The sequence below is a fragment of the Aotus nancymaae genome, unplaced genomic scaffold (assembly GCF_030222135.1).
Source record: "Aotus nancymaae isolate 86718 unplaced genomic scaffold, 86718_ANA_hifiasm-v0.15.2.pri h1tg000036l, whole genome shotgun sequence".
NCBI lineage: Eukaryota > Metazoa > Chordata > Mammalia > Primates > Aotidae > Aotus > Aotus nancymaae.
This window is the reverse complement of record NW_026988450.1, coordinates 48027262-48054459: the sequence shown is the minus strand read 5'-3', so window position 1 is coordinate 48054459 and position 27198 is coordinate 48027262. Positions and strand designations below refer to the sequence as shown.

At 36.0% G+C, this 27198-nt stretch overlaps 1 protein-coding gene across 7 annotated transcripts in view; it reads right to left on the bottom strand.

The window, feature by feature from the left end:
* The window catches only part of VPS13B (vacuolar protein sorting 13 homolog B), an 839649-nt gene that overhangs the window by 759260 nt on the left and 53191 nt on the right, over nucleotides 1–27198 (bottom strand). For all 7 annotated transcript variants that reach the window (XM_064384451.1, XM_012455820.2, XM_021675751.2 and 4 more), the window contains exons 4-8: nucleotides 25235–25355; nucleotides 19610–19777; nucleotides 14207–14388; nucleotides 10577–10751; nucleotides 5307–5575 (exon numbers count right to left, since the gene is read on the bottom strand). In XM_064384451.1, coding sequence (XP_064240521.1) covers nucleotides 5307–5575; nucleotides 10577–10751; nucleotides 14207–14388; nucleotides 19610–19777; nucleotides 25235–25355 — 915 coding nt within the window. The remainder of the gene's footprint in view (nucleotides 1–5306; nucleotides 5576–10576; nucleotides 10752–14206; nucleotides 14389–19609; nucleotides 19778–25234; nucleotides 25356–27198) is intronic.

Genomic DNA, 27198 nt, shown 5'->3' with positions numbered 1-27198 from the left:
TCTGAAAGTCAGCAACTACAAAGGCGACAGGTGGATAAATCCACAAAGATGGAAATAAACCAGCGCAAAAAGGGTGAAAACACTCAAAACCAGAACGCCTCTCCTTCTACAAGGGATCACGACTCCTCACCAGCAAGGGAACAAGGCTGGATGGAGAATGAGTATGATGAAATGACAGAATCAGGCTTCAGAAGGTGTGTAATAAGAAACTTCTGTGAGCTAAAAGAACATGTTCTAACCCAATGCAAACAAACTAAGAACCTTGAAAAAAGATTTCACGAAATGCTAACGAGAATGGACAACTTAGAGAGGAATATAAGTGAGTTGATGGAGCCGAAAAACACAACACGAGAATTTCGCGAAGCATGCACAAGTTTCAACAGCCGAATTGACCAAGCAGAAGAAAGGATATCAGAGGTTGAAGATCAACTCAATGAAATAAAACGAGAAGGCAAGATTAGAGAAAAAAGGGTAAAAAGGAATGAAGGAAGTCAACAAGAAATATGGGACTATGTGAAAAGACCTAATCTACATTTGATAGGTGTACCTGAATGTGACAAAGAGAATGAATCCAAGCTGGAAAACACTCTTCAGGATATTATCCAGGAAAACTTCCCCAACCTAGCAAGACAGGCCAATATTCAACTCCAGGAAATACAGAGAACACCGCAAAGATATTCCTCAAGAAGAGCAACCCCAAGGCACATAATCGTCAGATGCACCAAGGTTGAAATGAAGGAGAAAATGCTAAGGGCAGCCAGAGAGAAAGGTCGAGTTACCCACAAAGGGAAGCCCATCAGACTCACAGCAGATCTCTCAGCAGAAACCCTACAAGCCAGAAGAGAGTGGGGGCTGATATTCAACATCCTTAATGAAAAGAACTTTCAACCCAGAATTTCATATCCAGCCAAACTAAGCTTCATGAGTGAAGGAAAAATAAAATCCTTTGTGAACAAGCAAGTACTCAGAGATTTCATTACCAGCAGGCCTGCTTTACAAGAGATCCTGAAAGAGGCACTACACATAGAAAAGAACAACCAGTACTAGCCATGCCAAAAACATACCAAATGATAAAGAGCATCAACACAATGAAGAATCTGCATCAACCAATGGGCAAAACAGCCGGCTAGCATCAAAATGGCGGTATCAAATTCACACATAACAATATTAACCCTAAACGTAAATGGACTAAATGCCCCAATCAAAAGACACAGACTGGCAAATTGGATAAAAAGTCAAAACCCATCGGTGTGCTGTATCCAGGAAACCCATCTCACATGCAAGGATACACAAAGGCTCAAAATAAAGGGACGGAGGAAGATTTACCAAGCAAATGGAGAGCAAAAAAAAGCAGGAGTTGCAATTCTCATCTCTGATAAAATAGACTTTAAAGCAACAAAGGTCGAAAGAGACAAAGAAGGACATTACATAATGGCAAAAGGATCAATGCAACAAGAAGAGCTAACGATCCTAAATATATACGCACCCAATACAGGAACACCCAGATACATAAAGCAAGTTCTTAATGACTTACAAAGAGACTTAGACTCCCACACAATAATAGTGGGAGACTTTAACACCCCATTGTCAATATTAGACAGATCAACGAGACAGAAAATTAACAAGGATATCCAGGACTTGAACTCAGAAACAGAACAAGCAAACCTAATAGACATTTACAGAACTCTCCACCCCAAATCCACAGAATATACAATCTTCTCAGCACCACATCACACATACTCTAAAATTGACCACATAATTGGAAGTAAATCACTCCTCAGCAAATGCAAAAGAACAGAAATCATAACAAACCGTCTCTCAGACCACAGTGCAATCAAGTTAGAACTCAGAATTCAGAAACTAACTCAGAACCGCACAGCTTCATGGAAACTGAACAACTGGTTCTTGAATGTTGACTGGAGAAACAATGAAATGAAGGCAGAAATAAAGATGTTCTTCAAAACCAATGAGAACGAAGACACAACATACCAGAATCTCTGGGACACAATTAAAGCAATCTCTAGAGGAAAATACATAGCAATAAGTGCCCACATGAGAAGCAAGGAGAGATCTAAAATTGACACCCTATTGTCAAAATTGAAAGAGCTAGAGGAGCAAGATCAAAGAAACTCAAAACCTTGCAGAAGACAAGAAATAACTAAGATCAGGGCAGAACTGAAGGAGATAGAGACACAAAAAACCCTTCAAAAAATCAATGAATCCAGGAGCTGGTTTTTTGAAAAGATCAACAAAACAGACCACTAGCCAGATTAATAAAAAAGAAAAGAGAGAATAACCAAATAGATGCAACAAAAAACGATAAAGGGGATATCACCACAGATTCCACAGAAATTCAAACCATCATCAGAGATTATTACAAACAACTCTATGCACATCAACTAGGAAACCTGGAAGAAATGGATAAATTCCTGGACACTTGCCTCCTCCCAAGCCTAAACCAGGAAGAAGTTGAAACCCTGAATAGACCAATAACAAGGGCTGAAGTCGAGACAGCAGTTAAGAGCCTACCACCCAAAATAAGTCCAGTTCCAGACCGGTTCACAGACAAATTCTACCAGACATACAAAGAGGAGTGGGTACCATTCCTTCAGAAACTATTCCAAATAATCCAAAAAGTGGGAATCTTTCCCAAATCATTTTATGAGACCAACATCATCCTGATACCAAAACCCGGCATAGACTCATCAAAAAAAGAAAACTTCAGGCCAATATCCATGATGAACATAGATGCAAAAATCTTCAATAAAATACTGGCAAGCCAACTGCAACAGCACATCAAAAAGCTTATCCACCATGATCAAGTAGGATTCATCCCGGGGATGCAAGGCTGGTTCAACATACACAAGTCTATAAACGTAATTCACCACATAAACAGAACCAAAGACAAAAACCACGTGATTATCTCAATTGATGCAGAGAAGGCCTTCGACAAAATTCAACAGCCCTTTATGCTAAAAACCCTCAATAAACTAGGTATCGATGGAACGTATCTCAAAATAATAAAAGCTATCTCAAACCCATAGCCAATATCATAGTGAATGGGCAAAAACTGGAAGCATTCCCTTTGAAATCTGGCACTAGACAAGGATGCCCTCTCTCACCACTCCTATTCAATACAGTACTGGAAGTTCTAGCCAGAGCAATCAGGCAAGAAAAAAAAATAAAGGGTATTCGAATAGGAAAAGAGGAAGTCAAATTGTCTCTATTTGCAGATGACATGATTGTATATCTAGAAGACCCCATCATCTCAGCCCAAAATCTCCTGAAACTGATAAGTAACCTCAGCGAAGTCTCAGGATAAAAAATCAATGTGCAAAAATCACAAGCATTCCTATACACCAATAACAGACTTAAAGACAGCCAAATCAAGAACAAACTGCCATTCACAATTGCTACAAAGAGAATAAAATATCTAGGAATACAACTAACAAGGAACGTAAAGGACCTCTTCAAGGAGAACTACAAACCACTGCTCAACGAAATAAGAGAGGACACAAACAGATGGAAAAACATTCCATGTTCATGGTTAGGAAGAATCAATATCGTGAAAATGGCCATACTGTCCAAAGTAATTTACAGATTTAACACTATCCCCATCAAGCTACCAATGGCCTTCTTCACAGAACTGGAAAAAACCACCTTAAACTTCATATGGAACCGAAAGAGAGCCCGCATAGCCAAGTCAATTCTAAGCAAAAAGAACAAAGCAGAGGCAACACACTATTGGACTTCAAACTATACTACAAGGCTACAGTAATCAAAACAGCATGGTACTGGTACCAAAACAGAGATATAGACCAATGGAACAGAACAGAGGCCTCGGAGGCAACACAACATATCTACAACCATCCGATCTTTGACAAACCTGACAAAAACAAGCAATGGGGAAAGGATTCCCTGTTCAATAAATGGTGTTGGGAAAACTGGCTAGCCATGTGCAGAAAGCAGAAACTGGACCCCTTCCTGACACCTTACACAAAATTAACTCCAGATGGATTAAAGACTTAAACATAAGACCTAACACCATAAAAACCCTAGAAGAAAATCTAGGCAAAACCATTCAGGACATAGGCGTAGGCAAGGACTTCATGACCAAAACACCAAAAGCATTGGCAACAAAAGCCAAAATAGACAAATGGGGCCTAATCAAACTCCACAGCTTCTGCATGGCAAAAGAAACAGTCATTAGAGTGAATTGGCAACCAACAGAATGGGAAAAAATTTTTGCACCTTACCCATCTGACAAAGGGCTGATATCCAGAGTTTACAAAGAACTAAAACAGATTTACAAGAAAAAACAAACAAGCCCCTTCAAAAGTGGGCCAAGGATATGAACAAACACTTTACAAAAGAAGACATACATGAGGTCAACAAACATATGAAAAAATGCTCATCATCACTGGTCATTAGAGAAATGCAAATCCAAACTACATTGGAATACCACCTCACGCCAGATAGCATGGCGATCATTAAAAAATCTGGAGACAACAGATGCTGGAGAGGATGTGGAGAAATAGGAACACTTTTACACTGTTGGTGGGAGTGTAAATTAGTTCAACCATTGTGGAAGACAGTGTGGTGATTCCTCAGGGACCTAGAAATAGAAACTCCATTTGACCCAGCAATCCCATTACTGGGTATATATCCAAAGGATTATAAATCATTCTACTATAAGGATACATGCACACGAATGTTCATTGCAGCACAGTTTACAATAGCAAAGACCTAGAACCAACCCAAATGCCCATCGATGATAGACTGGACAGGGAAATTGTGGCACATATACACCATGGAATATTATGCAGCCATCAGAAATGATGAGTTTGGGTCCTTTGTAGGGACATGGATGAACCTGGAAACCATCATTCTCAGCAAACTGACAGAAGAACAGAAAATCAAACACTGCATATTCTCACTCATAGGCGGGTGTTGAACAATGAGAACACATGGACACAGAGAGGGGAGCACTACACACTGTGGTCTGTTGGGGTGAAATAGGGGAGGGACAGCGGGGGGTGGGAGTTGGGGAGAGATAGCATGGGGAGAAATGCCAGATATAGGCGAAGGGGAGGAAGGCAGCATATCAAGCTGCCACAGGTGTACCTATGCAACAATCTTACATATTCTTCACATGTACCCCAAAACCTAAAATGCAAAAAATAAAAGAACTCTATCTCACATCTACTGAATGTAAAACAAACTTGAATGAAGCTAGAATTGTACTAACAATCAAAATTTAAGCATTAAAGTTGCTAGAGGTATAAACAATAAGAGTAAAGACCTACTTTGAAAGTCACCGTTGCCTTTGTGCAATAAAATCCTATAGAAACAATAGGATCCTTCAAAGTCTGTGCTTTTTGTTGATGTGTGGTTGATGCAGGATCGTTCCCAACAAAGTCTTCCTCACCATCGTCATAACTCACAATCGCAGGCACAAAGGACCAGGCCCACGATACCCATCCCTGTGGTTGCTCCTCATCTTGCTGTGAATATAGCTCTTGAACTTTATACTGAGCAGGATATTGTATATCTACTCTTGTTTCATCTTCAGAACCTACCAATTAAAATAAAATCATTTAAAATAAATCAAAAGGATTAGAAACAGACATCCTTTAAATTTTTCCTCCCATATCCTTCTAATATAAGGTATAAACAAATGATACGTTGATTATCATTATTTGAAATGAATCATTTAGCATTATGACTCTCAAGTTTCTGTATGTTGTACTGTATCAATCTCCTTTAGTAGGTTATGGTTATTGAGATGTGGAGAGTAGTTTATCTGCTGCACATAGCTTTTAACTGTATTTGATAAATTCAAAGAATAAATTAATTCTTTAACATCACTCATGAATGTTGTAAACCAACAACAAAAAACCTACCTCTCAAAAATAAAGCTAATATATTGAAAAACTGACTTTTATCAAAAACATAGCACCACAAAGATCCAAGAAACATTCTCCATTTTCTGATGCACTCATGGAAAAAAAAAAAATGGCAAGTGCTTCTGGGCAAAATGCACCCCCGCCCAATCAAGAACTATCCCAAAGATGAAAGCAAATGTTAAAATAAAATGACTTTTATATGTAGTTAAGAAAAATAATAATGTTGGGGCCTCTTTCTTACTAGCAAGTAAGATATGTTGTACCTTTCCTGTTCTACAGATGAAAAAATTATAGCCAAGAAATTTTATATGGTTAACAATTGGCAGACCAAAAATTTAGATCCCAACCACTCTTTAATTTATTCCACCTTTGTAAAGACAAACTCCATCAAAGTCCCTTAATATTATTCTGGGACTATAAACCAAAAAGGCATATCATCATGAAACTTAGAAAGAAAAAAATTACTTTTTAAAAAATTCACAGGGGCCAGGAGTGGTGACTTGCACCTGTAATCCCAGCACTTTGGGAGGCTGAGGTGAGCAGACCACCTGATCTCAGGAGTTCAAGACCAGCCTAGGCAAAATGGTGAAACCCTGTCCCTACTAAAAATACAAAAAGTTGCCCAGATGTGGTGGTGTGCACCTATGGTCCCAGCAACCTGGGAGACTGAGGTGGGAGAATTACTTGAACCTGGGAGGCAGGGGTTGCAGTGAGCCATGATCATATATATCACTGCACTGCAACCTGGGTCACAGAGCAAGTCCCTGGACCCTGTCAAAAAAAAAAAAAAAAAAAAAAAAAAACCTGCCATGGGATAAGTAGTCTCCAGCAGATTCACTCATATCTACTTTCCATTAATAAATCTATAAATACACATACTCCTTTAAATCTTTAAATAATACCTTTCATATTAGAAAACCTTTATAACTTTTTAAACTTTTATGACAGGAGACTCTTGGAACATTCTACATTTATAGGTTATGAACTTTTACCTTCTTTCACCTGAGAAGGAAAAGGCTTAATAAGAATTAACTAGAGTAACTAAAATAATAGTACCAAGAGACTTTGGTCATCCTAGTTCAGAATAAGTTTTATATAAGTTACAAGACCTGTTGGGCACAGTGGCTCATGCCTGTAATCCCAGCATTTTGGGAGGCCGAGATGGGAGAATCACATGAAGCCACTAGAAGTTCAAGAACAGCCTATGTGACAAAGCGATACCCTATCTTAAAAAAAAAAAAAATTATCAACCATGCTCAGTGGCATGCACCTGTAGTCCCAAGCACTCAGGAGGCTGAGCCTAGAGGATTCCTTGAGCCCAGGAGTTGAAGGCTGCAGTGAACTATGATCACACCATCATACTCCAGCCTGGGCAACAGAGTAAGACTATGTCAACAAATAAATAATAAATACATAAAGTAAAATAAAATTTTTAAAAGACACCAAAAAAGCTTTAAATGGACAGGTATTTAACAGATACTTCACAAAGGCAGATAAAGGCCTACAACCACATTAAAAAATTTAAAATAATTAGCCATCAAAAATGCAAACTAAAACCATGAGATACCAAAACACACTCATCCCAATGGTAAAAATGTCAAAAAATACACCATTGAATGTTGGCAAGGATGTAGGCCAACTGTAACTCTCACACATTGTTGATAGGAATATAAAATGGTACAACCACTTTAGAAAAGGTTCTGAAGTTTCTTTGAAAACTAAACATATAATTCCACTCTTAAGTATTTACCTAAGCGAAAGAATAGCACATATCTACATGACATTTGTACAAAAATATCTTTGAAAGCTTTATTTATAATAATAACCAAAAACTAAAAACAGCCCAAGTGTTCATCAACAAATGAATGGTAAAATAAACAATAGCATATTCACATGGTATATTCATACAATGTACCTAGCAATGAAAAGCAAAGAATGACTGCTATATGCAACAACATAGATAAATCCCAAACATACTATGCTTAATGAAAGAAACCTTTTATACATATTGAGTGATTCTATTTGCATGAAATCCTAGAACTGGCAAAACTAAATCTATGATTTTAAAAAACTTCCAAATCTCCAAGGGAGGCAAGCAGGTGGAGGGGGATGACTAGAAAGGGGCGTAAGAAACTGAGGTGTTAATGACCTATATCTTGATGACTGTTTCACATCACACAGGTATATGTATTTCTTAAATTGATTGAATTTTACTTTGGAGATTTAACCTCCAAAAATATAAAAAGATTCACTTAGTAGAAACTCTAGATAACAATACGCAGCTGAGGCTTGGGGTGAAGTGTACTAAAGTTTGTAACTTACCTTGAAAGACATCAAAAACATTTCTTGTATTGATAAAGAAAGGGATGTTAGATGAACAGATATGTGATGAAGCAAATGTAATAGAATATTAATAGTAGACTCTAGATGATAAGTATGTGAGTGTTCACCTAATAATAATGCTTTCAGCTTTTCTATATATTTGAAATTTGTCATGTCGGAAAAAAATGAATCAAGTATCGTCTGTGTGCTACATTTATTCCAGGTAAAAAACACTGTTTCTGTCTCAGAAGTTCATTGTCTAACCAAAATTCACCCTATAGTGTGAAATACAGGTATGTTTTATAGCTATATACTCTGATTAATGTTGTTCTCTATGCTTTAAGGTAGTAAGATTTTTTAATGCGATAATGTCGAAATAGCATAAAATTCAACCTTTAAAGGTGTACAATTCAGTGGTTTTTTAAATTTTAGAACATTTTCATCATTCCAAAAAGAAATCTACTTTTTTGCAGTTATGATCTCCTCCCCTCAACTCCTGGTTACTAATCTACTTCCTGCCTCTACAAAACTGCCTATTCTAAACATTTCTAATGCAATCATATATGTGCTATTTTTTCAATGGCTGCTTTCACTTAAGATAATGCTTTTAAGGTTCATCCATGCTATAGCCTATATCAGTATTTCACTTTTCTGTATAGTTAAGTAATATTCCAATGCATACCGTAATTTGAGAATCCATTCATCAGCTGATAAACATTTCAAATGTGTCCAGTTTTTGGCTACTATGAATATGCTACCATGAACATTCATAAGTAAGTTTTTACATGGACATATGTTATCAATTCTCTTGATATATAAGTAGGAATGGAATTGCTGGGACAATATGGTAACTGTATATTCAACTTTTTGAAGAACTGCCATATTGTTTTCGAAAGCAACTATACCATTTTACACCCCCAACAGCAACTTACGTGAGTTCCAATTTCTCCACAACCTCAAATACCTGTTATTTGGTATCTTTTTTATTATTGTCATCTAGTGCCTGTGAAGTGGTGTCTCATTGAGGTTTCGATTTGCTTGTTTGCTATTTGTTTATCTTCTTTGGAGACATGCCTCTTTGCCCATTTTCAATTGAGTTATTTGCCCCTAAGTTTGAAATGCCCTTCTCTTAGGGCTTTATCTATGTAAATTAATCATCTTAAAACTTTCTGAGTCTCAGGCCCAATACCAAGTCAAAATCAATCATTCCTTTCATCTTTCTACACCAGATCTTCATGCTACTATTTATCAAACTTGCTGCCATTCTACCATACATCATACTTAACTATTGACACGTCTGACCCATTTTATCTTAAAATTCTAAGGGAAAGAAACACATCAAAATGATCTCCATATTTTCCCATATTACATATCCTTCAATGAAGCTTACATTTCAATAATTAACAGCACTAAAATAACTCAATCTTAGTTAAGTGAACCTTTGCAGAAAAATTACTAATACTATTATTTACTAGGAAATCTTGAGGTTATACTACCTCAACTTTTATAAAACATATATCCTGGGCCAGGTATAGTAGCTCACACCTTTAATCCCAGCACTTTGTGACACTGAGGCGGGCAGATTGCTTATACCTTGGAATTTGAGACCAGCCTGGGCAACACAGCAAAACTCTGTCTCTGCAAAAAACGCAAAAATTAGCCAGGCATGGCAGTGCATTCCAGTAGTCCTACTCGGAAGGCTAAGGTAGAAGGATCACCTGAGCCTTGGAGGTCAAGGCTGCAATTACTCATGCTTGTGCCACTGCACTCTAGCCTGGGTGAAAGAGCAAAACCCTGTCTCATTCATAAATAAATAGTACATTCTGAACACTTATTTCTATTAGAAATATAAAAGTTATTTTAAGTATATAGGAAAAAATCATAATGTTATTCAGCATGTAGATAAAATTAAAGTAGTGTAGGACAGGCACAGTGGCTCATGCCTGTAATCCCAGCACTTTGGGAGGCCAAGGCAGGCAGATCACCTGAGATCAGGAGTTTGAGACCAGCCTGGCCAACATGGTGAAACCCCATCTCTACTAAAAAAATACAAAAATTAGCCAGGTGTGCTGGTGAATGTCTGTAATCCCAGGTACTCGGCAGGCTGAGACAGGAGAATTGTGTGAACCTGAGAGGCAGAGGTTGCAGTGAGCCATGATTGCACCACTGCACTCCAGCGTGGGCAACAGAGCTAGACTCCATCTCGGAAAAAAAAAAATTAAAGTCGTGTAAAACAACCAAAATACCATCAGCTCATTTCATTAGAATACTGTAAAACTCAATCAACACATTTTTTAAAGTTTCCCAATGGTAAAGTTTTAATTTAATATAATTTTTACGTCACTTACCTGTAATGTTTCCTAGCATATCTTTATTGTAACAAGTAGGGTCCTCTATTTCTCCTTCTTTAAAATTGCCTATTTCTCCATAGTAAAGAGCAATTCCAAGTTGCATTATACGAATAAACATAGGCAGCTGTTGATCTGTGATAGAAAGTTTCAAACTTTCTACTAATGTATGAATCTGCATTTTGAAATAGACAAAAACACCAACAAACACATGTTTTAAAAGAGTACCTTTTATGTAAAGAAATTTTTTTAAGGCTTCAAATGGCACAACATAAAAGAAATGTCCCAAACATTTTAATACTTAAGTCAAAATAATACTTACTCTAAGATCTTAGGAATTAAGTACATTTTGCTATGATGATCAATACATGTTAGATAGAAACTATATTAAACCAAATGATGTACAAATAGAATTAACAGTGAGAAGATATAATCACATTAGATTTCCAGATTACTATTCCAGAAACAAAGTTAGTTATATAACCAAATACCTATTCTATAATATTCAGAGTATAACAGTACTACCCCACAAAACAGAAAGATCTCTGAAAACCAAAAATAATAAAAATTTTATGTCATTTTAATAAAACTCTAATCATTCTTTTCAGTTTTATTAACCATAAAGAATATACATCCTAAAACCATATGTTAACTGGGGAAAAGACCAATATTACAACAATGAAAGTACGTAAATAATAAAAATTTTCGTCAAATATGGAAAAGCAAATGAAATATATGTTTAAAAAAAAGTTTTTCACACAAATTTTAAATACACTTAAATAACAAAAGTTTTTCAAATTTTAGATAAGATTCAAATAACATAAAATTTATTCAACTGATAAAATGAAACAACTATAGCAAAGAAATAAGATTAACTACTAGCAAATAGGGCATATAGCAGTCAAACTGCTTGAAGAAAGAGACACCAGTGGAATATAAACACAGCTTCAGTGTAATGGTTTCCTCCTGTTATTGAAACATGGAGTAAAACCAATTAAGCTATAAAGTCAAGTAGCTGAGAAAGTTTATTTTGACTAAAGTATTTGAGTGTCTACGAAAGATGAAGCATTAGTAATAGTAATCATCATGTTTTTAGGGCTCAGAGCACCAAAAACATATATGTGAAGGTGGAGAAATTTGTATGGGGGAACTGTGAAATATCATATTTTAAATATAAGCACAAATTTTTTGGGTTTTTTTTTTGAGACAGAGTCTCGCTGTGTCGCCAGGCTGGAGTGCAGTGGCGCAATCTCTGCTCGCTGCAATCTCGGCCTCCCAGGTTCAAGTGATTCTCCTGCCTCAGCCTCCCAAGAAGCTGGGACTACAGGCACCTGCCACTACGCCCAGCTAATTTTTGTATTTTCAGTAGAGACGGTGTTTCACCATGTTGGCCAGGATGGTCCCGATCTCTTCACCTCGTGATCTGCCCACCTCTGCCTCCCAAAGTGCTGGGATTACAGGCGTGAGTCACCATGCCTGGCCAGAGCACAAGTTTTTAAAAACTGACCTAATAATCATACACAGAATAAACAATGAAGAGGTAAGAAAATGGGGAATGAGTGTGGGAGGTGAGCAGGAAAGGAGTATTCATATCTACTAAGGTTTCCTTAATTTGAAATTTCTCTGTCACATTCTTTTAAATATTGTATTGCACCAATAGCATTGGTGATAAGCAGTCAGCAAAACCAATAACAAAGAATCTGTCATAAGTATCTATTTAAAAACTCCTTAAAATGAGTAAGATTAATACTCAGTAGAAAAATGGATGAAGAACCTGAATTGATAATACAAAGAACAAATGGCCAGTGAATGTGTTTTCAAAAATCTAACTTCACTAATAAATGGCAATTAAATTATATATCATTGGTTGTTCAACATGTCAGCAATTTTTAAAATATGATGATATTTAAGGATAATGAGAATATAATACAGGCACTCCTCTTGATGTTCATGGGTGTATAACCTGGTTAAATCTTGCTGGAAATAACTTGGCAATACAGATCTCAGGCCTTTAAAAAAAAAAAAAGATATCTGCAATTACAACAAATCTTTGCTAAGGAATTACTCAGAAATGTGGTCAAAGATCTATGCACAGAAATTCATTGCTCTGAGAAACTGCAAAGTAAATTTCCAAAAACAGGAGAAATGTTAAACAAATTATGTACCTCTAGGATCTGTATCTCATAAACATCATAATTACCAGAGTATATTTATTTCACACAAAAAAATGGAAAATTATAAAAAGCCAACCTAAAATATAAATAAATACATTCAAAAGCCACTTAAACATACATGAAAGATTTAAAAAGAAATAAGAGTATCTAGAACATTTTAAGAAACCTCTTGCTTGTCAGGTAATTAATGAGGTCGACCATATCTATTTAATACATATTCCCTAGGATTAGGAGTTGGAAGGATGATGGGTCTAATCCAAAATGGTAAATCTTAACATTACAATAGAATTAGCAAAATACTCAGGTAGGCATAATGGCTCATGCCAGGAATCTAAGCACTTTGAGAGGCCTAGACAAGAGAAGTTCAAGAGGTTCAAGAGGCCAGGAGGTGCAAGACCAGCCTGGGCTGCATAGTGAGATTCCATCTCCCAAAAAAAAAAAAAAAAAAAAATTAAATATGAGCCAGGGATGGTGACAGGCACCTGTAGTTCTAGCTACTCAAGAGCCTGAGGTGGAAGGATTGCATGAGCGCAGGTGTTAAAGGTTACAGTGAGCTATGATTGTGTCACTTCACTCCAGCCTGGGTGACAGGGAGCCTTGAAAGTAAAGAAAAAATAAAGGAAAAGAGGTCAAAGAAGAGAAAGAGGAGGGGAGAAAAGAGAGAGAGGAGGGGAGGGGGTAGATGAGGGAAGGGGAGGCGAGGAGATGGGAAGCGAGGAAAGGGGAAAGGAGGGGAGGGAGAGGAGTGGGGAGCAGAAGGGAGAGAGAGGGGAGGGAAAGGGAGAAAAGGGGAGGGGAGAGGGGAGAGGGGGAGGTAAGGGAAGGAGAGAGGAGGGGGAGAGGAGGAAAGGGGAGAGGAAAGGAAGAGGGAGGGGAGGGGGAGGGGAAGGGAGGAAAGGGGAGAGGAGGGGAAGGGAGGAAAGGGCAGAAGAGAGGAAGAGAGGGGAAGTGAGGGGTAAGGGAAGGGAAGGAGGGGGGAGAGGAGGAGGGAGGAGGGGAGAAGGTGGAAGGGAACCAGTAAACTAAAATATTAGGTTAGCATATCAAGCTTTACAAAGTCACCAAGTAAAGAGAAGAAAAAGTGTAGTCAGCAGATCATGCTGAACAAGATTACAAGAACTGAAATACAGAATACTGATATGCAGTCCATTATGGTTATAAACATACTTTTTAATATTATTTCTTCTACCTACTTGAAGAGAGAAACACTAATAAACAGCCAGATAAAATTAAAAAAAAAATTACAGTTATAGAAAAATGTTGTCTCTAAACTCTACTAGAACACATTATACAGAAATGTATAAATATAACATAAAAATCATTAAACTTTTATAAAAACAAATAGCATACATATTTATAAGGTTAATTTCTTCATCATTTGTTAATAATAATTAGCATCCACAAGAGTCAATAAACAAAACGCAACTTAACCACGAAAAAAATAAGAAATACCTACTTTAATAACAGATGGCATCTTGGAATTTAGGTTATCATATGTAAAGTGAAGACGAGTTCTGAAGGAACATTTGTACAATAAAGGATCCTGGTAAAATTCTATTTTACCACTGGCATTCCGTTTATCAAGACAAACTGTACAGTCAGAAAAATTGATAACCTTTCTCAGCACCAAATCAGTTGCTAAAAAGAAAGGAAAATATTTTAAATAAAAGGGAAAATTAGCTAGGGAAAGGCGACTATTATTTGTTAGTATAAACAGCAATAAAAATTAATAATAACAGAAAATAAGATTCACAGAGCATTTAATACATACATAATGCCAAAACATAGGCAATGAACTTTTCACTTTATTATATAATTTAAATCTTCCAACAACTTTATGAAATAGGCACAACCCTCCCTATTTTACGTATGGAGAATTAGAGATCGAATTCGCTTACCCTCAACCTGCATAGAACATAACTACACATTTTTTTAATTATGAAAAATTTCACTACAGTTCTCTTACACAATGAGATAACAAAATTCTTAGGAATCCATACTAAAGATAATTCTTTGAAAAAGTCATTCATTTGACATTTATTTTATATTAAATAACTCTCTGCTACTCTAAACCTGCATTATCCAATATGGTAGCCACCAGCCATATGTGGCTATTTGAATTAATTAAACTTATACAAAAATAAAAATTCAGGTCCCTGGTTGCACTAGCTACATTTCAAGTATTCAACAGCCACATGTGGCTAGTGGTTACCATACTGGAGAGTGAAAATATAAAACACTTATATTATCACAGAAAGGTCTAGTGTACAACACCACATTAATAAAGAAATCACCAGTCTAGAGTATATTTTCAAATGAATAAAAATAAAACAGTTGATGGTAAAGTATAAAACTATAAAATGAAGCCTTTAGCAAATCAATAATTTTATTCTTAACTGATAAGCAATTCCTAGGTAAATATAAGGCTCAAATCTACTTGCCCAGTGATTTTAAGTTAGCCATGGGAATTTAAGAAACAATAAAATGTGTTTTAGTTCAGGTTATGATAACCCTATTTCTGAGTATATCCTGGCAACTTCTAATTAATTCAACATTTTATTTTATTTTTTAAGTTTTTAAAAAGAAAAAATTAGAGAAGATGTGTCTAAACAGTAGTATTTACAGATAAATTTCCAAGTTGTCCATTAGTTGAAAAAGATTCATGACTACCATATCATTTCAAATTTACATATTATATGAATATATGATTTAGTTACTAATATTATATGTGTATACAAATTAAGAAATTACAATAGTAGGACTAGAAATGAGAAAAAAAATAAGATATCCTGTAGGTATTTCCTTCCCATTCCTTATGATAAACAATTATCATTTACTGAGTATTTGATATTAGATACTATGCTACATCTTTTACATCTCTTATCTGACAATATTTACACAGCCCTGTTAAAAGATGTGAAAACTGAGGCACAGTGGTAATAAATAATTTGTCTACTGTTGTACAGTTTATAAAGATCAGAGCTGTAATTCAAACTCTGGCAACCTTACTGCAGAGTTCATGTTCTTATTTACTATGCTATAAGAATGTAAGCTATTCAGGCCAGGCATGGTGCTTCTCACACCTATAATCCCAGCACTTTGGGAAGCCAAGGCAGACTGCTTGAGGCCAGGAGTTCAAAACCAGCCTAGGCAAAGTGGTGAAACCCCATCTCTACTACAAATACAAAAATTAGCTGGGCGTGGCGGAAAACGCTGCAATCCCAGCTACTCAGGAGGCTGAGGCATGAGAACAGCTTGAACCTGGGAGGCAGAACTTGCAGTGGGCCAAGATCATGCCACTGCACTCCAGCCTGAACAACAGAGTAAGACTATCTCTTAAAAAAAGAATGTGAAGTTCTGATATTTCAAGGTTACCCTAGAAAATTATTATTCAGTAAAAGAGGAAATTACTAAGATTTAAAATGTTTTTGTTTTTGTTTTTGAGATGGAGTCTTGTTCTGTCACCCAGACTGGAGTGCAGTGGCATGATCTCGGCTCACTGCAACCTCCGCCTCCCAGGTTCAAGCAGTTCTTCTGCCTCAGTCTCCCAAGTAGCTGGGATTAAGGCGCCTGCCACCATACCCAGCTAATTTTCGTATTTTTAATAGAGACAGGGTTTCACCATCTTGGCCAGGCTGGTCTCAAACTCCTGACCTCATGATCCAACAGCCTCAGCCTCCCAAAGTGCTGGGATTATGGGCGTAAGCCACCATGCCTGGCCTAAAAAATGCTTTTTCTTAAACACAAAATATAACAGCAACTATATTTCAAAAACTTACAAGATGAATTATAGTTTCTGGTACTTACTTTAGAAATATGCTACAATTTAATCAGTAAAATATTATTCATCACCAAAATTAGTGCTCTATAACAATATATGCCAGTATAAGGAAATATTAAAAGCATGGTATTGAATCTATTCAAACCACATTCTCAGCAAACTGACACAAGAACAGAAAACCAAACACCGTATGTTTTCACTCATAGGCAGGTGATCAACAACGAGAACACTTGGGCACAGGGAAGAGAACAACACTCACTGGGCTAGATTGGGGGGTGGGGGGGAAGGGACAGTGGGAGGGTGGGGGGAGGGAGAGCAGGGTAGGGGAGCAGGGAGGATGGGGAGGGATAACACCGGGAAAAATGCCTGATGTAGGCGATGGGGAAGGAGAGGATGGAGAGAGCAAACCACCATGGCATGTATGTACCTATGCAACAATCCTGCAGGATGCAGGAAGTGCACATGTACCCCAGAGCCCAAAGTATAGTTTAAAAAAAAAAAAAAAAGCATAGTATTGATTGAAAACAGCAAACCCAAAATACAACGTGTAAGAATACTGTTTTTAAAAAGGGGGTAGGAAGCTTATTCAAAGAAATAGTAAGAGAAAACTTCCCAAGCCTGGAGAAAGCAATCAAAGAAAAGCCTAAGACCTGACGGGTTCACTGTCATATTCTACCAAACATTTAAAGAATTAATACCAATATTCACAAACTATTCCAAAAAATTTAAGTGGAGGCAATTCTTCCAAAATCATTTCCATACTATCCAAAGCAATCTGCAAAATAATGCAATCCCTATCAAAATGCCAATGACATTTTCACAGACATTTGAAAAAACAATCCTAAAATTTGCATGGAACCACAAAGACCCTGATTACTCAAAGCAACTTCAAGCAAGAAGAACAAAGCTGGAGGCATCATTCTCCCTGACTTTAAAATATGCTAGAAGCAAAAATAAATAAAACAGCATGGTCCTGGCATAAAAAAAAGATACATAGCCCAATGGAATAGAATCAAGAACCCAGAAATAAATCCATGCATTTACAGACAACTGATTTTCCATATAGGGGCCAAGAACACACACTGAGAAAAAGAATAGTCTCTTCAATAAATAAATGGTGCTGGGAAAACTGAGTATCTATATGCAGAAGAATGAACCTAGACCCTTATCCCTTAATAAATCAACTCAAGATAGATTAAAAACTTCAATGTAAGAACTGACATTGGTCTAGGCAAAGAATTTGTGACTAAGACCTCAAAAGCATAGGCAATATGCTTTGAATACAAATCTTTCTACCATAAAGACACATGCCTGTGCATGTTCATTGCAGCACTATACACAATAACAAAGACATGGAATCAGCCTAGACGCCCATCAACAGTGGACTAGATAAAGAAAGAAAATGTGAGACATATACACCCTGGAATACTACAAAGCCAAAAGAAAGGATAAAATCATGTCATTTGCAGCAACATGGATAGAGTTGGAGGCCATTATCCTAAGCAAATTAATGCAGGAACAAAAAACCAAACACCAAATGTTCTCAATTATACATGGGAGCTAAGCACTGAGTATACACAGACACAAAGAAGGGAACAATAAGTACCAAGGTCTACTTGAGGGTGGAGGGTGGGAGGAGGGTAAGAATAAAAGAAAATTAACCAGTAGGTACTATGCTCATTACTTGGGTGACAAAATAATCAATCAGATATATTGCCTTGCCTTTACCAAGCTTGGAAAAGCAATATGATGCCTTTCACCTTTCAGAAATATAAAAAATTCAAACTAAATATCATTTAACTTTTATTGCTACAACCCATGGTACTGTAAAATATAGTCATCCACTGCACAACAATACTTAATAACACATCATATATTTATGATGGTTGTCCCATAAGATTATAATACCATATTTTTACTGTACCTTTTCTGTCCATTTGCACTTTTCTGTGTTTAGATACACAAATACTTACCACTGTGTTACAACTACCTAAAGTATTCAGCACAGTAACATGCTGTACAGGTTTGCAGCCTGGGAGCAATAAGAGCCTACACCATATACCTGAGGTGTGTAGTAGACCATACCATCTAGGTTTGTGTAAGCATACCCAATGATGTTTCCATAACAAGAAAATCACCTAAGATGCATTTCTCAGAATATGTCCTTGTTAAGTAATGCATGATTGTATTACACATCACATTTGAAATAAGCATGTGGCAGGTAAGAAAGAATGACAATTAAAAGTATTAAAAACAAGTTTGGGCCGGGCGCGGTGGCTCACGCCTGTAATCCCAGCACTTTGGGAGGCTGAGGCAGGTGGATCACTAGGTCAAGAGATCAAGACCATCCTGGTCAACAAGGTGAAACCCCGTCTCTACTAAAAATACAAAAATTAGCTGGGCATGGTGGTGCACGCCTGTAGTCCCAGCTACTCGGGAGGCTGAGGCAGGAGAATTGCTCGAACCCAGGAGGCGGAGGTTGCAGTGAGCCGAGATCGCGCCATTGCACTCCAGTCTGCGTAACAAGAGCAAAACTCCGTCTCAAAAAAAAAAAAAAACAAGTTTAGGACAGGCGTGGTGGCTCACATCTGTAATCCCAGCACTTTGGGGGGCCAAAGCAGGCAAATCACTAGAGCTCAGGAGTTCAAGACCAACCTGGGCAACATGGCGAAACCTTGTCCCTACAAAAAACACAAAAATTAGCCAGGCATGGCAGCATGTGCCTATAGTCCCAGCTACTCAGGAGGCTGGGGTGAGAGGATTCCTTGAGCCTGAGGCAGAGGTTACAGGGAGCTGAGATCACACCACTGCACTCCAGCCTGGGCAACAGAGCCAGACCTTATCTCAAAAACAAACAAACAAACAAAACCACAAGTATAGGGTTTCTGAATTTGGAGTGTCTACTAACTTCCTATAATTATATGCTACATTTTGTATATGTGCACTTTTTTTCCCACATTGGAGGAATAAAGATTTAATAACATTTACCAGCAAGTCAGTTAGGCCAAAGGGAAGTTAAGAGTCAAGGCAATTGTTTCAATTATAGAAAAATATACAGTATTCTTGACATTTACTCACCAGAAATATCCATGAATGCACGATCCCATAATTCACCTACTGTATAACACTCTGCAGAAGTGATGTTGACTGAAAGAACAATATCATCTTCAACATATTTTAGTATGAGATTATTTATCACAATGTTTACATTATTTACAACTCGTCTAATCAGACTCTGCACATAACCTATAAAATAGGAAAAAAGAATTTAATTAGCCACAAATTTCTCAGTAAACAATTATTTCTTAAAATGTTATTGAACTTAATGTATGAGAAAGGTGGATATTATTTAGCATATTTCCCAAAGAGAAACCAAAGTTCAGATGGGTTAAAAGGCTGGCCAAAGTGACACAGGTAATAAGTAGTAGATCCAGCCTAACAAATGTCATTATCAAGACGTTCTATAGTGAAGTATTCACATACTAAGAGAAACAACAAAGACCATATATATTTTTTATAACATAATACTAGATCCCATACACTGATTATCCTATACTACAAGTACTTTGTTTGATTTCTGCTTCTTGTATTATATAAACATTTTGCAAAATAAAGCAATGTTAGTATATGCTGATTATACAGTATATTCGAAGATAAGGTTCTTTAAGCTTCTTTTTAAACCAGCTATCATCATCTCTTCCTAGTTAAGCCATAAAGACATTCAAAAGTTATGCCTGGGATAGGAGAAACATGACCATCATAATGGATTCAATTCTATTCACTTATTAATATTCAATATTGAGAGTAGAGGAGAAAATAAGAATAAAGAAGAAAATGTAGACAGGATGAGTTAAAAAAAATATTTTTTAAAGACTACCATGAAGAAGACAGAAAAAAGAAAAAACAAAAGTATGGAAGGAAGGAGAATATATAAAAGTAGAAGAACACAGGGAATAAGAAAAAGAAATAGAAATACTCGTTAACTCAAAACACTAAAAGTAATTAATCAGCATTCTATTTCTCCATGGCTAGCTTAGAATCGCCAAAATTTTTCTCTTAATTTCATGCTATTGTGGAATACTCCATAATTTCACTTATGTTTCTCACATAAGTGTGTACATGGATACATTATTGAAGAAATTAGTTGAAAATATAAATGACACTTTATTAAAAGCATTTTAAAAGCCAGGAAAAAAAATGTTTTTAATCTTTTCCACTGTAAAAAGCTGATTAAAAGGTAATGCATTTCCACTATTAAAAGAAACTATTTAAAAGGTAATTAAAATTTTAGCTATTTGATGAAATAACCATATGGTTTTATTCTTTAACCCAGAATTTTACTGGACAAAACAGAATCAACTTCTGTCCGCAACTGACATTCTTAACACCTACACTAAAGCCTGATGGGAGAAAGCTTATTTAAATCTATTCAACCATAACATGTTTGCAAAACCCAACTCCTTCATTCATTGTCAATGATGCAAATAGGAAAGAAATGTAATAGAGCTTAGGTTGTATTTTCTGGCTGGGCATGGTGGCTCACACCTGTAATCCCAGAACTTTGGGAAGCCAAAGCAGACAGATCGCTTGAGCTCAGCGGTTCAAGACCAGCCTGGGCAACGTGATAAAACCTCATCTCAGCAAAAATACAAAAATTAGGTGGGTGTGGTGACATGTATGTGCCTGTAGTCCCAGCTACTCAGGAGGCTAAGGCAGGAGAATCACGTGAGCAGCAGAGGTGGAGGCTGCAGTGAGCCGAAGTTGTTCCATTGCACTCCAGCCTGGGTGACAGGAGTGAAACCCTGTCTCAAAAAAAATAAAAGAAAAAAAAATACTTTCTTTCGATTTTTGTATTATAAAATTGACATATAAATTGAGATGAATAAGCCAATTCACCAAAGTAAAAGAATCAAATATTGAAAGAACTACTTCTGTAGAAGACTACTTCTGTTTTCTTAATAAAAATGCAATGCTAAAATAAGTAACAGGAACTTATCAGTGGAATAAATGACACACTATTTCTATAATCCTTCATAGTAATTTGGTTCTAAGCAAGCTACAAGATAGTGTCAAGTAGATCTAATAGCTCTCATCACTCCATACTTAGAGACAACCTGGGAGTATATTTGTTCAAATAACATAATAATCATCGGGTCTATTCCACAAGCATCTGAAAATGGAAAGTCACACTGAGGATGAGAACTTACAAGATGTAATATTAGATGGCTCTAAAACAGCCTGTTACTAGTCAGTCTTTCTCCAGAAATTCTTATTATCTACCTTTCCCCATAGCTCATATACCCCCTTCTTCTAAACATACATCTATATCCACAGGACCAGGTGAAAACACTAAATTTTCACTAACTTTACTCATGTTCTTCCTCCTTTTTAGAATATTTTTTGTCCATTTGCACTTCTTGTTCAGGTGCAGTATAATTTTCCTCTGCTTTATATTGTCTTCTCCAATGTCTCCCATCCTATACATCAACATTAAAGAGAATGTCTCTACCACTTTTCATGGGCTTATGTTACTATTTGCCACTTGTTGATGCATATGTATACTTATCTTCTTTGATAATCTTTAAAATCCTAGATAAAAAAGATTATATCTTATTTATTTCTCTGATAGTTTTAAATTAAATGGCATGTATCAAAAAATGTTGGTTACAAAGAGATACCATCTGCAACTGATTCATCTTGATGTAGTCACTGGGAAGCCAAGTTGCTCATAGTCAGAAATTCCATGGTTGATGACTTGGTTATAGTACATAAAAACATCTTAGTCAAGTTTTTGGTGTAAAATTTATTTGAGCATTATGTAGCATCAGATAGGAAATTTATGCTCAAATGGTTAAAGGGAAAATAAGTTTTTTATAATGTTCTTGTCTTTTATGGAACACTGAAATTGTTTCAAAATAAAAACTTAGTTAAAAGGCCAAGAATAAAAAATCTTTATTGTCAATATTAGAGACAGGCCCAATAAAATATGAATTACAAACATTTATCAGATTTAATAACTAGATAATAATTTTGGGCAGTTACTATAGAAGCTAAAAAAATAGACGTGAGTTGGTGAAACCATTTTATTTAAGATGTCACAGAAGTTCTAGACAATGAAATAAAGGGAAAAAAAGAATTTATTGTAAGTATTGCAAAGGAGGGAAAAAATCATTTCACAAAGACAACAGTACTTTTTATATAGAAACTCCAAAAGAAGCAACTAAAAATTACTGAATACTGGTCAGCTAACAAAATATAAAAATTAGCTTTCCTATACAAAAAAAGTAATAAAAGGCCGGGCACAGTGGCAAACATCCCAAAAATCATCTCTGGATTTACATAAATGCCCAAACTCCAAAGCTGTAAGCACAGATACCGGAAGAAACAACTTGCCCCAGAAAAATTCAAAAACAGGAATGTATCTCTACCATGAAAGAACTGTAATTAATATAATTCCCAAGAAGGATAAGGTTGCCCGAAAAGAGTCCTCAAATAACCATATGAGTTAACCTTCAAATGATGACTTGATTTACTATTATCCAACTGGATTCTCAAATTATCCCTTTTTGTACTTTTGGCAAAATTAAGTTTAGCTGCTCTGCCAATCAGTAATTGGCCAACAGCTTCAGTTACTTCTTAAATGTGATTTATGTCAGCATAAAAGAGACTGAGTCCTGCTGTCAGGTAAAGGTAGAAAAGCACATGCTAATCTAAAAACTACCTCAAGTAGTCCAGGTAGAGCACAATTCTGTTATATGCTACTAAAAATAGGATGTTTTAGGCTGGGCCTGGTGGCTCATGCCTGCAATCCCAGCACTTTGGGAGGCTGACGTGGGTGGATCACTTGAGGTCAGGAGTTCAAAATCAGTCTGGCCAACATGGTGAAACCTTGTTTCTATAAAAAATACAAAAATCAGCCGGGCGTGGTGGTACAGCTACTTGGGAGGCTAAGGCAGAAGAATTGCTTGAACCTGAGAGGCGGAGGTTGCAATAAGCTTAGATTGCACCACTGCACTCCAGCCTGGGCCACAGAGTGAGACTGGGTCTCAAAAAAAAAAAAAGGATGTTTTATGTTATGTTGATGATTTCATGTTTTGTGCCACAAAAAATAGGCCAATTCTCCCAATTCTGAATAATACTCTGAATTCTAATACAGATAATAAAGAATCATTAAAAGTCTGGGACTTATTTTGAGCACATGCAGGTGAGCCCATAGAAAGTTTCTATGAAATCAGCAATTGATAGCAGCTTTAATTTTTTTGTGTTTCCTTAGGAAAAAATAAAATATAGAACAAAACAACAATTAAACCTACAATTGATTATTCTTTGCCAGGATATTGAGAGAGAGATCCCAATGCTTCTATATGCAAGCTGCTATAGGAACTCTTGAGACAATATGTAGTCATAAATTTGGAGAGATAAAAGGATTGCCCATTTAAAAAGAATAGCTCCAGTTTAATTTCTCAGGATTTTTCCCAAGACCTTAATTACTAAGAAAAAGTTTTTTTTAATTCTGGAACCATCATACAACTCTAAATGCAAATAGAAGCATTTAGAAGTAAAATATCTTCTTCTGACACTTTTCCAGCTTATGATGATCTATCCAGAAGCCAGATGAATAACAAAGACCGGTTTAATAGAGTTCTGAAGAACACAAAGCATCAGTACTAATGTCACTACAGCACTAGTTAGCAGTGTTAAATTCAAATGTAACTTAGGAGATATATTTGAGGGAGGTGGATATATAAAATGGTATACCTAATTCCAGCTTCTTACAAGTAAATGGTGCCAAAAAGTAATGAGAGTAGCAGAAAGCTTATAAACCTTTGGCGCAGAAAACAACTATATACCAATGTCTAACATATCTCACAAAAATAGGAGTCATTAATAAATAAAATCAAAACAGAAGTGATTGATAAAGAACTCATAACTAGAAAAAGGCAGCAATGCACCTTGGCCACAGAGCTGACATGTCACATGACAGTTTTTTCTTTAATTGAATATTTACCAAGAAACTGTTTTATGCAAGCCACTACTGTCCCACCTAAATAAAAACTCCAGGAAATAAAAATTATGTGATTCCATTACAGAATTTTAGAGCTTCCAGAAACTCCGAATAATCTAGTGTCTCTTCTCTGTTTATCAAGACACAAAGGGAACAAAGAGACTGTTAGTCTTTGCTTACACTATAAGAAAGAAACTCAAAGAACAACGTATTGCAAAAGAGGATCAAAATTTAAATGAAAGCCATTTGTGAAGCCTCTGGACCCAATCTGTTCTGAAGTCATGCAGCAAGTACATATGCACATATAGCTTAAAAGTTTTATGACACTAAAAATACATATTCTACAAAGGACTAAAACAATTTTTTTTTTTTTGAGACAGAGTCCCGCTCTATCGCCCAGACTAGAATGCAGTGTCACGATCTGAGCTCACTGCAATCCTCGCCTCCCAGGTTCAAGTGATTCTCCTGCCTCAGTCTCCAGAAGTAGCTGGGATTACAGGCACACACCACCACACCTGGTTAATTTTTGTATTTTTAGTAGAAATAGGGTTTCACCATGTTGGTTAGGTTGGTCTCGAACTCCTGACCTCAAGTGATCCACCCACCTCGGCCTCCCAAAGTGCTAGGATTATAGGCATGAGCCACCACACCCAACCAAATATTTGAAATTTGGTTTTATCTATCCCATTAGAAGTTACCTGGTGGTAAATCAGGATCTGTAGGAGCAGCCTGCTGAATTCTCCGGGGTTTGATTGATGATTTTGTGTTCTCAGTAGTACTACGATTGGTAGAGTTAGAACCACAGCTTTCATGGTCATCCTATTTTTATTTTAAAGAAAGAAAAATAAAACCATCAATCATATTTAAGAATTAGGGAAAAATTTGTTGAATATATGCAGTTTATGGTAGCTAAAGGAGATAAGATCGACATAATTTTATTTTTTAGCTCTAAAAACTACATAATCAATTTTCATAATTTGCATTCTCAAACAGTATTTAAAAAATAACTAGTAGTTTAAAGGTATAAATTCTTTTTTCTTTCACTGATATCAAAACAAACTACTTGAAAATGCCCAAAGAATTCTTATTTATGGCTCTAGCAAAAGAAAAAATTACTTAATGAAAGCTTTTAAACAACATCCGTCTCTATCTAAGTGCAAAGTAAATTAAAAGGTTCTTAATTTTTCCCCTATTTGTTGTTTATAGGTTAAAATACTATTTTCAAACCAAGCTATCTTGGTCATCTTTAATGATTGTCTTAATTATCCTTATAATCCTCTCCATCTTACTAAACAATATATACTAAATTATTATTCATGTTAGGTGTAAGTTTTAACTAGGTTTCAATATGAATAACAGAAACAAATAAATTATACATATTTTTGAAATTTATCCCTTTAAACTGCAAATGAGTACTTTTTTCCTGTCCTGTTTCAACATTTATATAATGCTCTTACATGCCAATTGCTGGATTTACAAGGATAAATTAGATAAATCTATCTTTTATCCTGTCCTCAAGGACTTCAGAATCTACCAAACACATATATAACTAATTCTACAAGAGCAATATTTTTTTTGTTTGTTTTTAAGTAATAAGGAGTATAAAAAGAGTCATTCTGTTTGGAAGAACTAGAAAGATCAGGCCATTTAAAATCAAACGCAGAAATGTTTTCAGTTAGGACTGGGGGCTAAATGGGGGTGGTGGTGGGAACCATAAGCAAGAGCAAAACAGTATCAACGTATGTAGCATGTACAGAGAATGATGATTAGTCAAATAAGGCCAGAGTATACAGTATCTAAGATGGAAGAAGTTAAAAGCACAGACCTTTCAATAAAAATGGAGTAATGTTAACAACTATGGAGATATTCTCAGTCCTCATTCTAGTTGACCTATTTCAGGATTTGGTAATTAGGAAGAGGCTGCCAGTAACCTACAAGAAAGAAGACTTAGCAGTTCTCACAGAGAGAGAGAGAGAAGTGGGAGCAGTAAATGAGTAGCTCAGAGTGAATGAGAAATTACAGTGGAGTCAATAAGAATAAACTGCTCTTTAAAGAAGACAGGCATTACCAAGAGAAGACAGATGGAGTAAAACATGAGGGAAAACCATCTGGCAACTAACTTCTTATTCCCTTTTTAAGGATAAAATAATACATTTTTGCTTCAAGTAAAGATGCATATGTGGAGTGAGAGATCAAAGATACTAACACAAAGGGTAGCTGATAATACACTGTGCACCATGAATTCATTAATCAATAATAACACTATTTTATAATATTTACAAGAATGGTGTTAAATTTAGTTTTTCTACTTTATATATTTGAAGGAAAATTTTCAAGAGCATATAAAAGAATAATCATCACTAATACAGCAAACTAACAGGTTATTAGAGGCAACTAAGAACCATAATAAGACCTATTTCAGAAAATTTTTATTCAATATCACATTAAGAGAAATATACAATAAAAAGTAAGTGTTTTACAAAATAGCATGGCTTCAGATGGTAGTGATACATTAGAAAAAAATTGTTTGAAACTTCATATAAGCAAAAAGACTTGCAACCATAAACAACACTGAAAATTTTCTCATGAACTTATGTTCATTTTAAGTTAATGAAAAACAAACATCACAGGTTTCATTCCACAAAATAACTTCACTATTCAA